This window comes from Aptenodytes forsteri, unplaced genomic scaffold (assembly GCF_000699145.1).
Source record: "Aptenodytes forsteri isolate BGI_AS27 unplaced genomic scaffold, ASM69914v1 Scaffold79, whole genome shotgun sequence".
Taxonomy (NCBI): Eukaryota; Metazoa; Chordata; class Aves; order Sphenisciformes; family Spheniscidae; genus Aptenodytes; species Aptenodytes forsteri.
This window is the reverse complement of record NW_008794776.1, coordinates 2,544,604-2,559,024: the sequence shown is the minus strand read 5'-3', so window position 1 is coordinate 2,559,024 and position 14,421 is coordinate 2,544,604. Positions and strand designations below refer to the sequence as shown.

The window sequence follows — 14,421 nt, the reverse complement described above, 5'->3', positions numbered from 1 at the left end:
AGTGGACTTGGTACACCAGGCTTAGAAATTAATTTTTCACCCAGCAGCTAGCTGGGATGAGAACATACGCAGGCAGGTTTAACTCCTTCAGAGCTGCCAGACCAGGCAGCAAAACTGGCATTACCTCTCTTGTCACTTCCCTGCTCCCCAGCTCACTCTCCCGCAGACACAGCGCACCATGTCCGTAAAGCAGCTAGGAGAAGTTTCACGCAAAGGCTCAGACAGCAGACAACCAGGTTTCATGGTCCTCAGCAGGATCTGTTGTCCAAGTGGACCCACGCCACTGCCAGAGACAGCTCTGACACAAAGCGCCTGTGCCTGGCTGTGTGTCTGCTTACCAAGAGCTGCCCAGTTTTTAAAGGGGTCACACAACAGAAACCACCAGGAACATCAGTGAGATTCCTCCCCCACAAAAAAGAAAAAGGTCCTCAGCAGGATCTGTTGTCCAAGTGGACCCACGCCACTGCCAGAGACAGCTCTGACACAAAGCGCCTGTGCCTGGCTGTGTGTCTGCTTACCAAGAGCTGCCCAGTTTTTAAAGGGGTCACACAACAGAAACCACCAGGAACATCAGTGAGATTCCTCCCCCACAAAAAAAGAAAAAAGGAAGAAAAAAAAAAAGAAAAAAGAGATTGTGGTAATTTAACTCTAATCATATTTAAAACATCATCTGACAAGGACTAGATTGTTTTTGGAAGATATTTTAGACCTTGTGTAAATCTTTTTCTTCTCTGCCTCCAGTTTTGCTTCTGGTTGTCACTTGTCTACACAGCCTACACCACCTCATGGCGGGCACTGGGTCCCAATCTTTTCAGCTCAGGTAAGGACAAGAGAAAACCACTGTACTCTCAAGGCACTTCCCAGTACCGGTCAGCAAGACCGGGAAACGCACTGTTCAAGTCCTGTCCTCAGCAACAGAAATGAAGAGATGCAAGCGCAGACCACTTATTAGGCAAGGCAAATTAACAATTCCACATTAATACAGTGCTCAGCAAATCTGTTTATAGGGATTATGAATCCCATTAATCTCATCCCTATGGCAGTCTCACTGTTTTGTTTGTGGGCACGTTTAATACAAAAAGCTCCTTAAGACAGCTTCCCCAGCCATCCTACCAACTGTTCACATCTGAGCATGAGCAGCTTCTTTCTTGTCTGTGTGCAAGGAGGCAGGGAAGGGACAGGAATAGCTCTGGGAAGTTGCCTTGGGTGACCCAGCTACAGTTAATTTTAACTTTGAGACAGCTAGAAATCACATTCATGCACATACACACATCTCTGTCTTGATTTACAAGCACTTTCTGGATTGACAGCTGCCTCAGCTTTTCCACACATTTGATCTTTTCTCCATCTAACCCAGCCACCCGAAGCCCTATTTTATTTTTAGACAGCTCATTCCTCCTCACTACAGACAACACTGGAGTCCTTTTGGTTTGCATCCCCATGAAGGTGCCTAATTGGCTCATGCAGCAAACAGCTAGAGCACCCAAATGCAGCATGTTTCAGGCCACCATGCTCCAGATTCCCATGGGAATCTCAGCTAGACAAAGGTGAGGGGCTCTCCTTGCCAGTCTGGGAGGGAAGGCATTCTGAAGATTTAAGCCTGAAGAGGTTAACGTCAGAAATCCAGTTCGTGGCTGCCCTGTACAACTGAGTCTGCTGGTGGCACTATGTGGAATCAGCCTGTTATCTCCCCACCCATTTGAAGCTGTCCCTCCCAAAAGCACTCACTCCTATTCACGGTCTCCCCATCACCTCTGTCCACTACCCCTCTCTCCTCCTAAAAGCCCTGTAAACAATAGCTTCTCGCCTGCTCAGTGACCATCAGCAAATTCTTACAACACAGTCATGCCAACAAAGAAACAAAGCCAGTTAACCTTTAACTAGCTTTCCAACATCTGCCCTAGACAGGCTTCTTTCACCTGAAACTCGCAGCTAGGAGAAGGCAATTTGTGACACACAGGGTCAAAACAAATAGATGGTGCACAGAGAACCATCTGGGCTGAGCTCTCCTCTCTCCCTGATCAAACAAATCCACAGCTGCTACTGCCGTAACAAATGGGGCCTGGCATTTTGCTTCAAAATACAAACCCCAAAAGAGGAAAGGGCGTGGGGAAAAATTAAAATAGAGAAACAAGTGACCCCCGTCCCCAGCCCAACAGATGTTGGATGTACATGGGAAAGAGAGAAGTTATCCAGTCAGGCAAGCACAAAGCAAGGATCAGGACCCGCTGGGCAGGGACCGAAACATCCCTTCATTGCTCACCACGAGGCAGGGTATTGGCATGCCTCAACCAGAGGGACACAGGCATACAGGACTGCTCTCACCTCCGTGTGAGCCTGAGGACACACATACAGACAGAGAGCTGATGGTTTTCTGACCACCTGCCCTTTCAAAACCTTGGCTGGAGAGCTGAATGAAGCTGACTAGTATTCAATTTTGTTTCCTGTGAAAGTCTTTCTCGATATGAACAAGTGTTTTCAGAAGAACATTTCTGTGACATGCTTCAATGACCAATGATAAAAGCCACCTAATTCTTTTCAAACAAATCAGATCCCCCAAGGTTGTGTGTGAGCTACTAAGCGAAGAACACCCATGATAAAGTCACCATGTTAAATGATAAATAAATCATTTGAACGAGTACAGTATCAAGGTGCCTTTAGAGACTAAAAGGCACCAAGTTACAAGACAGAACGAGTGCAAGGCTCTCCTGTGCACGCAGAGTCTCCACCCCCACATCTTTTTCTTAACGCACAAATATTTATTTTCTTTTATCCTAAGAGTCATTTTCTCCTCTCAAACAAAGATACCAACACTGACAACAAGTGGATGCAGCCAGTAAACAGGAGCCATTCAGGAGTTTCAGTGCACTATGTAGGGGTGTTTATAAAAAAAGAAACATGCAAAGGAAATGAAGTCTTGCTCTAAATACAGAGCAAGCTGGTGGACAGAATATAAAGCACTGGAATGGAAGATTCTTACAGCAGCAGGGAAAAAATTACCCTGAAGGAGAAAAGTGTTCTTGGCTCTAGACAAAACCAAAACATACCATTAGTTTACTTCCGTATTTGCCCACTCTTTCCTGCAACAGATTCGGAATTCACTTTATCCTTCCTGATGATTTAACTGCATAAACATTCAAGGTCTTGTGTGAAATTCTAGAGAGCTGTGGAACTGAAGCTCAGAAAGTCCTGCTGTTCATAAAATTTGCCTTGTTACGTGAGCATAGATTCCCTCCCTCCCCCTAGAGAGCTGTGGAACTGAAGCTCAGAAAGCCCTGCTGTTCATAAAATTTGCCTTGTTACATGAGCATAGATTCCCTCCCTCCCTCCCTCCCAACCTGACCTTTTTTTTGTTCAGGTTGTTTGTTTTTGGTTTTGTTTTTTTTGTTAGGGAGTCAGGATGAAGAGATGTCAGGACATGAGAAAAGAGGGCCACAGTTCACATTTGCCCTAACTGACCTAAGAAGCTGAAGAGTTGGCATCAGCTGACACATCAGTATGCAAATCTGAGGTTTGGTCTTTTTCTATGGATTAGAGACAAGCTCTACAGAACTCACACATTACAGAAGCAAAGCAGTATCAGCAACTCGAGCATCTCTCTGCTATGCCATAAGACTGCACGAAAAAAACCTGACAAATATAGTACTTTAAAATAGTGGTTGCAAGGGAGAGTCTGCAGATCTCATTCAGCATGGAAGAAGAGTAATACGCAGTATGGCCCACTAATGATTGGGAACAAGAAAAATGCACTGAGTCTAGATGAACTCCAGCTATATATAAGCCTAAAAAGACATGAAGTAATCCTGAAGCAACTTGCATAAGGCTGTGATGAATTCTCCATCATTTGAGAATTCAAAATCAGATAATACCTTTCACAAAAGATACGCTCTAGCTTATCCAGAAGTTATGGCATAAATTACAGGGTGGAGTTTTACTGGACTGTGTTATATTTGGAGGGGTTTGGACTTGATGAACATAAACATTTCAGACTAGAAGGGATTGCTGTGAGATGACAGATAAGATCCTTTTGATAAGATCCTATTTACTGTTCTAAAAACAAAGTCAATTTAGCTGCAATACACCAGTTACCACCAAATCATCCCAAACATTAACTTGCAATTGCAATCTTCCTTATTGTCCTTCCATACCCAACAGAATTATAATTATAAATTATACACTGAGTACAGTTGTAAATAGAAACTGATTTTTTAAGTGTGGGCCTGGAAAAAAAAAAGATCCTATTTACTGTTCTAAAAACAAAGTCAATTTAGCTGCAATACACCAGTTACCACCAAATCATCCCAAACATTAACTTGCAATTGCAATCTTCCTTATTGTCCTTCCATACCCAACAGAATTATAATTATAAATTATACACTGAGTAGAGTTGTAAATAGAAACTGATTTTTTAAGTGTGGGCCTGGAAAAAAAAAGCCACTGCTTTAACTGATTCATGATAATTTTCTGAAGAGATGACCCTTCCTAAGGATTTATAACCAGGAAATACGTTTCACTGAGATACAGCCCAGAGAAGGAGAGTCATATTCTAGTAACACATCCAGCATTACAACATATAAAGCACCACATTGTCAAGGTGTTGGACAGCCAGACCTCCGTGAGGCTAGATCTATGGGAGTTGATATTATAGATGACAGAAGCCTTTGAGTAAGCGGATTAAAAGGAAAAAAAAGAAAAAAGCAAGAGAGTCAGAAACATTAGATCTAAGCAACTCACCTGAAAAGGAGCCTTTCCTGTCAGACACTGATAAATGATGGTTCCTATACTCCAGAGGTCAGCTTTGGCATCGTAGTGTTGAGACATAATGACTTCTGGTGCCTTTTTGGGGAGAGAACAGAAATCTGTTTTATAAAAAAATGTAGCTTTTTTTTTTTAAAGCAGCTGCAAGAAAGAAACAGAAGTCACTATTATGCTTTAAAAACCCTTGAGCTAGATTCCCCAATAACCGTGAAAGATTTGCTCCTGAAAAGACTGTAACACTACCTCGAAAGGGCAATTCCCTATCTAAGTAGGGGAAGCAGAGACTTTCATTCAGGCAGACAAAAAAAAAAATCCTATCCTGTTCGGCTACTTTGGGCAAACTCATTACTTTCCCTTCTCAGCGTACCGTTTTCTGCTGAATCCACCTGTGCTCAGAAGAAGCCTCACTGAAATCGCACAGATGGATCTTCTAAACCAAAGCAAGTAACAGGCAAATGATCAAGAAAAGCAAAGGCTCACACTGCACAGGTAAGCTTCAGCCTCCATCCTGATCTGCACCATTTATGCACTTTCCTCATTTAGCCTAAGATGGCAGCATATTAATTATGCTCCAGAGCCTGCTGCCAAGGTCACAGTTTGGGTCCAAAGGCAGATCTGTGCATTTCAGTCCAACAGCTTGAGCCCTGCTGTGCCTCAGACTCTGGTTTCTAATCTCACACCATGCCCTCGGTTGCTCCCCCCCAGGCTTGTTCCAGAAGCTGGAGACGGTGCAAATCCACAAAGCCCCATGGCTCAGGAGGCAGCGTGCCTTAGGAGCGGCAGCAGAAGAAGAGGGACAGAAGGGCAGGCTTGCTAATCCCACGTGTTTGTAACAACAGATTTCATTGCAGTGCTGCCAGCATGGAACAGGATCAATTTTCTAGCTCTGTTAGAAGTAAGGGCCACATGTAACGGAAAAAAAAAAAATCAAAGGGTGGCAAACAAGTTGTGGACAGGAGCTCGGTCTGCCCTAAGGGAAGTAGGCATGACACCAAACAAAGCCAAGGAAGTGGGACAAGAACTGCACAAGGAGGTTTCAAGTCTCACGTGACATGGATCATATCAGGGTATGGGTGTGGGTAAGATACCTTTCTTTTTTAAAAGAGCAAAATGAAAAGAGCAGCAATGGGCTACGAGCTAAAGCAGGGAATAAGGGCCTGCCTTGCCAGCAGATGTTCCCAGGGCTACCCCACAAGATCCACAGTAGTAGTAGGGACAAACACCCCCTAAATCCCAATTGAACCCTCCCTCCCCATCTTTCTTCAAATCCATCAGTAAACAGAGAACAATATGAAACGTTCTGAGATTCCTTGTAGTGTCCAGAGTTGTTTAAAATAAAAAAATAAAATAGAAAAAGGTCATCACTAGGTTCCTCCAGCCCTTTCAAAAAATAAGCTGGGTGTTTTCATTTACTTGCACAAGAGACTCCGAAAGAAAATATATCACTAAAAAATAGACAATTCAGGAAACTCTCACAGGAGAAAGTTACATCATCTTCACATATAGCATAGTTCAAATAAACATCAGGCTTCAAAAAAAAGGGAGAGAGAGGAAGTCTCTTTTGCTTGAGTTAGTACTGTGGAACAGATTACCAAACACGCTACCCCTGTGCAGTGCAGCACAGTCCAGCCTAACTCTGCTCAAAGAGTACAGACAAAAAACTTGAGAGTGGATTAGACCATGTTCAAAATCAGGTGCCTACTGCCTCAGGGCACTTGTAAAAATTTCAACTTAAATTGATCTACATCATCTTTTTACTTTGAGCTCACACACCCATGTCCCCAGGAACTATTACATGGCCAGCTTTGACATTTTTATTTCTGGCCTGGTTTTGTCATTTTTAATTTCACTGACTTGATGCGACACCGAGATCTCGACTGCTGCCACGAGTACAAACAAGAGATCACCTCTTCACATCCTGGTCCCAGAGTGGGAAGTACAAAGGGGGATGAAAGGGATCAGTTTGTTTTTTTTAAACACATCTGTTTCACAAGCTAAGAAGTCACCCTGGAAGCAGCTGGTTTGGTGAAAGAATTAGTGGGGGGGAAGGGTTAGGGAGTGGGAATGCACAAAACAAATTGCAAACAGAAGCAGGTGAGCTCTGTTTACACCCATCTGCTGAGCTGTACAGCAAAGCATACTTGGGAGTATGTTAGCCAGAAAGGCAAAATCTCCGCCTGCATAGGTCCATAGATCTGAAGGGATTTTGCAAGACCAAAGAGCTAAAAACAGTTGGGAGATTTTACAAAACTGCTGTTAAACAGGGACCTTGCTCCTGATGCTGCAGCCTTAGCAAAAATGACTGCAAAGCCCGAGGTGACAGCAGGCTCGTGGAACCACTCTGTCTCAAAAGGGCCTGCTGAAGCAGTGATGTACTGAGGTTCCTCTTCAAGGAAGCAACACCTCAAATATAGCCAGATGTGTGAAATATCACCCCAGCCCTCACTCTCTGTTGTTGCTTTGCTTGCAGGAGAGGAGATAGATTTCATTTCCCAATGCCTTCAGTGGAGAGGCCCTGGTCTCCTCTGGAAGATGCAGTTTCTGGGAGCAGACAGCAATCAATACTCGGTTTTGTTCAGTTTTATTTATCCACAGCTCACCTGAAAGTTAGATGTCAACACAGGCACCTATTGTCCAACATTACCAGCAGCTAGAACTTTATGAAGTCTCCCTGTGTAATAGCTGGTTTCTGACAAGTAAATAAAATTTCACCTTTGGGGGAAAGACTAGCAAAAAATAAAGACTTGCTTCTGGGGGGCAGAGCGAGAACAATACAGAAAAACCTGTAGGCAAAACACACTTACCATGTACATTGGTGAACCACACAATGTTGCTGCCATCATATTATTCTGCAGGTATCGGGCAAACCCAAAGTCAGCTGCAAAGAGAAACAGAGGTAGGCCAGGATCAGTCACCAGTTCTAGAGAGCCTGCACCTTCTCCAGTTGATTCCCCCTACTTTTCTTTCACTTCCCATGAACCTTCGCAGCAAGTGAAGTACCCCATCTTAACAAGACTTTGATAGCTCTCTTCTCAAGCAGCAACGTCCTTGAGCTAGTTATTAATGCACACTACAGACACTAGAAAACGACAGACCAAGCCACAAAAGAAGCATTTAGAAGAACAAACTCCCATCCATTTTTCAGAGAAAAACAGTCACTTCTTCCTGTACCCATTTGCCTGCACTCAGCTGCTGGAAGCTGGTAAAGCTGTCTTGACTTCAGCGAGAGCGTGCCAGTTCATCTGCTGCTATCTCAACTTTTAAGTTGGGTAACTGCAAGTTCCCCTCCATTGAAAAGGCTGCAATGTAACAGACATCCAAGAGAAACCACTGCTCGCCACCACCCACATTTCTAGACCAGTCCTACTGAAAACAGTCTTCCTCAATTTCTTTAGAAGAGTTTCAACAGTGCTAACCCCAGCATGAGGACAGAAAGCTGAGCCATAGTTCACCTGGTGGCTAGAAAAGCCAGGGACAAGGAATACCAAGATGAATTACCTCTGCAGGTTACTCAGCATCTGATCATATGATACTCAGAGGTTCTCTCAAGGTTACCAGATATTTCAAGCTAGGAGATTGACACAGCTGTTTACACTGTCATCTGTCAGTAATGAATTGGTATGGCTAGCTATTCCCCAGACCATGTACTTCCCAGGGAAGCAGGAGGGAGGGGTTGCAGGGTACATCATGCTGAAGAGCAGCCGTGCCCGCAGCCCTCCTGCCTGCGTCTGCGGCTCCCAGTCACTTCCACCTTCCAGGTAACTCTGCACTTCACAAAAACCACTTCAGCCAAATGGGCAGCAATGTTTCAAACTTTTCCACTGGACCTCATTTCTCAGCTGAATGAAAGCATTAACACTTTCTCTACAGCACAGGGTTCAGGCAAGGAACAGTTTTATCTAGTTGGTGTTCTTGTGAACTGTAACATAATCAAAAGTCCACATGTTGAGGGTGATATCATCCAGCACTCACTTCTGAGGGACCACAGGGGATACGTGTGCTCTGTAACTAGATTTCTGGAGCATTTGTCCCAACTACTGGTCCATCTGTGCCACTGGCCTAATGTGCAAAAAGTGAATTTCTTCAAGATGCAGCTGAGAAGCCTGCCTCTAATTTGGACTGTGGAAATGCCTGCTTTCAGGTGCGCCTGACTCCCACGGTGCTCTCTGAGGCCAGCCAGGAGAGCAGCTAGATTCAGGCCTTAAGACAGCAACGTTTACCTCAATTCTATTAAAAGCCGAAGACAAAAAGTCACAATGGCTGCTCGTTTCTCGGTAAGCCTGGAGATTACAAGCCAATTAGGGCAGGCTGGTGTTCATTTTTACCACGGGAGGCACTGTTCAGCTTGGAAGTGGAGCAAGGCCTGCCCAGTTTCTTTTGCATTAGTCTGTGTCCTGGCAGAGCAGAAAGCTCTTGCTCCCACTGCTTGGAGCCAACTAATGGTTATGCCTAGCAGAGGAACTAAGTGAGGAAGATGAAAAAAATTAGGGCATTTTAAGGAGTGCAGCAATTCTTTCCTCCCCCTAGACAGTTCCCCAAAGAAAGATTGAGGCTTGCCACTTATCCATCACCAAACTCTCCCGAGAGCTCTTAGGGCGACGTTTGTAACAGGGTCTTACCGATCTTTATGCGAATGTTGTTGGGATTTGATTTCCTGCCTCCCGCGTAGGAAAGGAGGATATTCTGTGGCTTCAGGTCCCGATGGATGATGCCTTTGCTGTGCAGCATTTTCATGGCACCTGCTATCTGCTGGAGAAAGAGCCTGATGGTGTCTTCACTAAGTGTCCGCATAGCTAGGGAGGAGGAAAAAAAATGACCACAGATGAAAAAAATTACAATGCTAGTTCTCTGAAGAGCCCAGAGGGCAGATTCTCCACAGCAATTAGCCATAATGTGGCATCTTTACTTCTACGTATGGCGTTTTTTCTCCACACGCTATTTCTGAATGATTCCTACAGGCAACAAGGGAGAGCATTTGCATTCCCAGCTTATTCTGTGGTCAGGGCTGTTTTCAGCCCTGAGTCTCTCAGGGTGAACTCAGGCCAGTGGCAGGAGCTAGATTTGGGTTATCAGCTGGGTCCAGAAAGTGACATTTGGTGAGGTTTAGGGCTTCCCTCAGCAAGAGCTGCCAGACAGATCTAGGCAAGCACTAGGCAGGGCCTGCGGCCCAAGCAGTGGCAGGGTCGCTACCTTTGAGCTAAGGTCGATAGCGGTTGGATACCTAAGGTCAGAGCTTTACCACAAAGACTACGTCTAAAGGTGGAGCTAAGAGGAAAGGCAGTTAGGATTAGGATTTATGCCTGCAAGAATCAGTAAGGCTTATGCTTGGCCTGGAAAGGGTTGGTAGGTTAAATTCAGACAGTCAGTTAGGGTACATGGCCAGCAGGGATCTGTAACTTCGGGGTACAAGTCCAAGCCTAGGCCTAATCCTTGTGCATCATCACCCGCTAGACCAAACCGTAATTCTAATCCCAAACCCAGTGTTAGGGTGAACTACGGTCCAATACCTAACAACATACCCCTACCAAATGGCCCCTACAAACTGTCATCTGACACCCTCCATCTTGCATCCATAGATGGAGCAAGAATGGTTTCATAAGCAAGATTTTTAAAAAAATAAATATATTAGTAATCAAAATCTGCAAATATGGAAACTCTGAACTGCACTCTCCTGAGATATGGGCTTCCCAAGAACTGTGGTGTGAAAATAAATATTGAAGGGATTAAAACAATGTTCAACTGGCTCTTCTAATCAGAGCAATGCGACATTAGCTCTCGTTATTTTAAGAACTATACAAATGAAAACTCTTGCCAAAGCTGGGAGCAGCCTGCTGAACAAACCCCAGGATCAACAGCCTGCCTCCTTGTCAGTCACTGAGCAAGTCAGGCTTAAAGCAAGCACCGTTCCACTTGAATAAAATAATTTCTTTTGTAAAAGGTCCCTGTAAATTACTTGGGACTTCATTTAGTGTTTTTCCAGCTGTTCTCTAGTAAGACATTAAAACAAGCTGGCAGGACCTTCAAAATGCTACTCTACCTAGTCAGCTAGAAGGAAGGAATCCTTACGAAAACACAGATGAGGCTGCACACAGCTTTAACACAACACAGGAAATTAAAAATCTAACTTTTAAAATACGTGCATGGGAAACAGCAAGGGACACAGATAAGTTAAACAGCACTTAGAATAGAAAATAAACTCCCACTGCTCCCAAACCTCACTGTTCTAGAAGGAGGCAGAAGCAGAGCTAAAATGTCACCATGGCTATCAGCTGGTCCTGGACTCATACACGTGAGACCAGTGCACATGTATATAGAGTTTCTCCCCCCTCACTGGGCCTTTTTGCTCATGAACTGGCACTGAGCTGGAATTCAAGAGACTCCTCTGCAAGAAGGGGAGATTCTGTGAAGGGATTTTAAGGATATTAAGAGGCAGCTCAGATGCAAGTCTACCAAACCCACTTGCATCTTCTGAAAAAAGCGCTACCTCATCTTTAACAAGGCTTTCCCCGACCTCCTGCTGAAGTATATCAGTGTACTCAATCCTGTACCATTTTCTGTCTATTAAAGGTCCAGCATCTTAGCTGTGCTCAACCTTCTCTCCAACAAAACATCTCTGCAATATTTCTGTGATTCCTATTCAAGGAAATCTATTTAGGAATGGTTAAAACACCATCTTTAAACAAAACAGCAAGAATTCCAAAGTTTTTTTGCCCAATTCAGCTCAGGCCCAGAAAAGGACAGGTTGTCTCATCTTCCCGGAAACACGAAGCAAGACTTGAAACTTGGCAGTTCTTAACATTATTAAGCTGGCAGGCAATTACAAACTCCTGGCTAAATACACTCTGCCGCTAGCAAAGAAACGGTGTTGAGAGCCTTGTTCTGACCTGCAGTTCCAACAGCATGCCACATCTTTAAGGCGTTACCCTCTCCTTTATATAATTTGGTGGCTATAAGGCTAACACAGTGCTAGCCACTATCCCTCAAGCAAACCAGTTAAGCCTCCCTACTGTGAATCCTATCTCTTTATATTGAAAAAAACCCCCCACTGCTACCAAGATCAGAAAAATCCATTCACCCAAGGAAAACAGGCCTCTAAGCTACTAATTTCTGCAGAATTTAAGTTTTCCACTTCACAGAAGTCTGTACAAAGCTCTCAGCCCTGCAAAGGTGCTGTTTTCCAGACATGCGCAGAATCTAAGCTGGTGTCTTGAGCCTGCAGACAGCGCCTCTGCTGTGGCATAACGGAGCTACCACATTGCAGCGCAGCAAAATTAGACAGAGGTCTGTTGGATCCTCTGGCAGCATTATATATCACAAATCCAGGTAATGCAGCAAGGCAGGACTGTGAAATTGAGATGCTGCCATCAGTAACAGAAAAGGGACCGTCAGTTACTTGGAGAGTGTAGGGGCATACCCTTTTACCTCCCTCCATTAACAGACACGCCATAACACAGAAAAACAAGAGTCCTTATCTCTCATACTCAGCTCATCAGTCTACCGAGTGACAGCAGCAATCTCCAACTGAAGGAGAGAGACATAAATACAACTGACACTTTCAGCAACTTCAGGATATTGGTCCACAAAAGATTTTCTAGACCAGCTACCATCAACAGAGGGAGGGAGAAGATACAGAAAACTCATTCAATTTATGTGCCACCAAAAAAAAAAAAAAGCATAGCGAACGAAACAACTCTTTGCTACATCCCAAACAGGGAACTTTTACTTCTGTCCCTGTAGAAAGGGGACATTCTCATCTTCACCAGAAAACTGCTGGCCAAACAATAATCCCACACTGAAGTCTGGGCATCCCTGTGGATGTCTGTGGTGAGCAACACATTCTTGCAGAGAACGCTGTTTCACAAGCCTTACTTTGCCATTACTGAGAAGTAATAATATCCCTGTGTTTATTTTCATGGGCTCCACTTCAGTGATGAGGCACTCAGCTTACTGCCTTGGGAACAGTGGCTACACAGGTCAGCAGATCAGAGCAAATATCTACTGCAGGTCAGTGCGGGCCCTGCGTGCCTCGTAGCTCTTGAGACATAGGAAAAGGATGAAACCACCTAAAAAGTACTCTGGTCAGCCTGTGCTGAGGTGTTCAACCTGCCAAGAGGCTGCCAGGTAAACTGTAGTAAACAGCCCTTGTCAGCTGATCCAAGGGTAGATGCACTGGAGTACACCCGCCGATGTTACATGATAACACCATTTTGGAAAAGTTATTTAGGAAAAAGAACTTCTCCTCTTACCCAGAGATGCCACAAGTATCTCTAACATGGGCCCAATCCAAATCATGCTGAAGTCTCAGAGACCAAGCTGATTTATTTGGGGCCCACCTTGCAACTCCCCCAACTCCACCCACGCAGAGCATGGCCAGTGAGACTCCTGTTTAGACCTCTCTACAAGTCAGAAGACTTATTCCAGATAGGTCTAGTCTTATCACAGATATTCTTAATTACTTAGCTGTAGAGGGTGAAAAGTTACACAGCAGTGCCTCACACCTCTTGTTTACAAAGGGGTCCCCAGACCACTTGGGATGAATTAGAAGGCCACAGAAGGCTGCACGTGTCGTGGTCAAACCAAGACATGTCCTGCTCTGACTTGAAGTTTTCTTTACAGAGATGCGCTCTTCAAGCAGCAGCTTTAAGGAAGGTCATGAATATGCACTTATGAACTGTCCATAACAACCTGTGTCAATGCCAACTCACAGAATTTAAGAAGAAGTTTTAGATCAGCCTGCTCTGACCTCCTGAGTACCCGAGGCCACAGAATTCCAGTTATTCTCGTACAGAGGACAGTCACTTTTGTAATGCTTCCCACAGCTCTACCACGCACGGTGGCAATCTGCTACTCTCAGCCCAGAACATACCCTATGGTGGGCTTTAAATGAAAGCAACATCCACAGAGGTCTATCAGAAGGGAAATTGCATTGTACCATTAAAGAACAACAACAACATAGAAGTTGCACTTAGCAGAACATGCACGACCTTCGGTTGTATCAGAGAGATGGGGCTGACCAACAGCATAACCCAGCCGAAATGCGTATTGCATTGAAACGTGCACATACTCACGTCTTCCAGTTATGAAGACAAGGAGAATTAGAGTGCCTTTGGATTCAACACAGAATTCCAGAAAGTGACATTTGGTGAGGTTTAGGGCTTCCCTCAGCAAGAGCTGCCAGACAGATCTAGGCAAGCACTAGGCAGGGCCTGCGGCCCAAGCAGTGGCAGGGTCGCTACCTTTGAGCTAAGGTCGATAGCGGTTGGATACCTAAGGTCAGAGCTTTACCACAAAGACTACGTCTAAAGGTGGAGCTAAGAGGAAAGGCAGTTAGGATTAGGATTTATGCCTGCAAGAATCAGTAAGGCTTATGCTTGGCCTGGAAAGGGTTGGTAGGTTAAATTCAGACAGTCAGTTAGGGTACATGGCCAGCAGGGATCTGTAACTTCGGGGTACAAGTCCAAGCCTAGGCCTAATCCTTGTGCATCATCACCCGCTAGACCAAACCGTAATTCTAATCCCAAACCCAGTGTTAGGGTGAACTACGGTCCAATACCTAACAACATACCCCTACCAAATGGCCCCTACAAACTGTCATCTGACACCCTCCATCTTGCATCCATAGATGGAGCAAGAATGGTTTCATAAGCAAGATTTTTAAAAAAA

The 14,421-nt window shown here is 44.6% G+C and overlaps 1 protein-coding gene across 2 annotated transcripts in view; it reads right to left on the bottom strand.

The window, feature by feature from the left end:
- Positions 1 to 14,421, bottom strand: part of ULK1 (unc-51 like autophagy activating kinase 1) — a 91,746-nt gene that overhangs the window by 54,695 nt on the left and 22,630 nt on the right. For both annotated transcript variants that reach the window (XM_009274331.2, XM_009274332.2), the window contains exons 5-7: positions 9,378 to 9,551; positions 7,563 to 7,636; positions 4,735 to 4,836 (exon numbers count right to left, since the gene is read on the bottom strand). In XM_009274331.2, the coding sequence (XP_009272606.1) occupies positions 4,735 to 4,836; positions 7,563 to 7,636; positions 9,378 to 9,551 (350 nt within the window). The remainder of the gene's footprint in view (positions 1 to 4,734; positions 4,837 to 7,562; positions 7,637 to 9,377; positions 9,552 to 14,421) is intronic.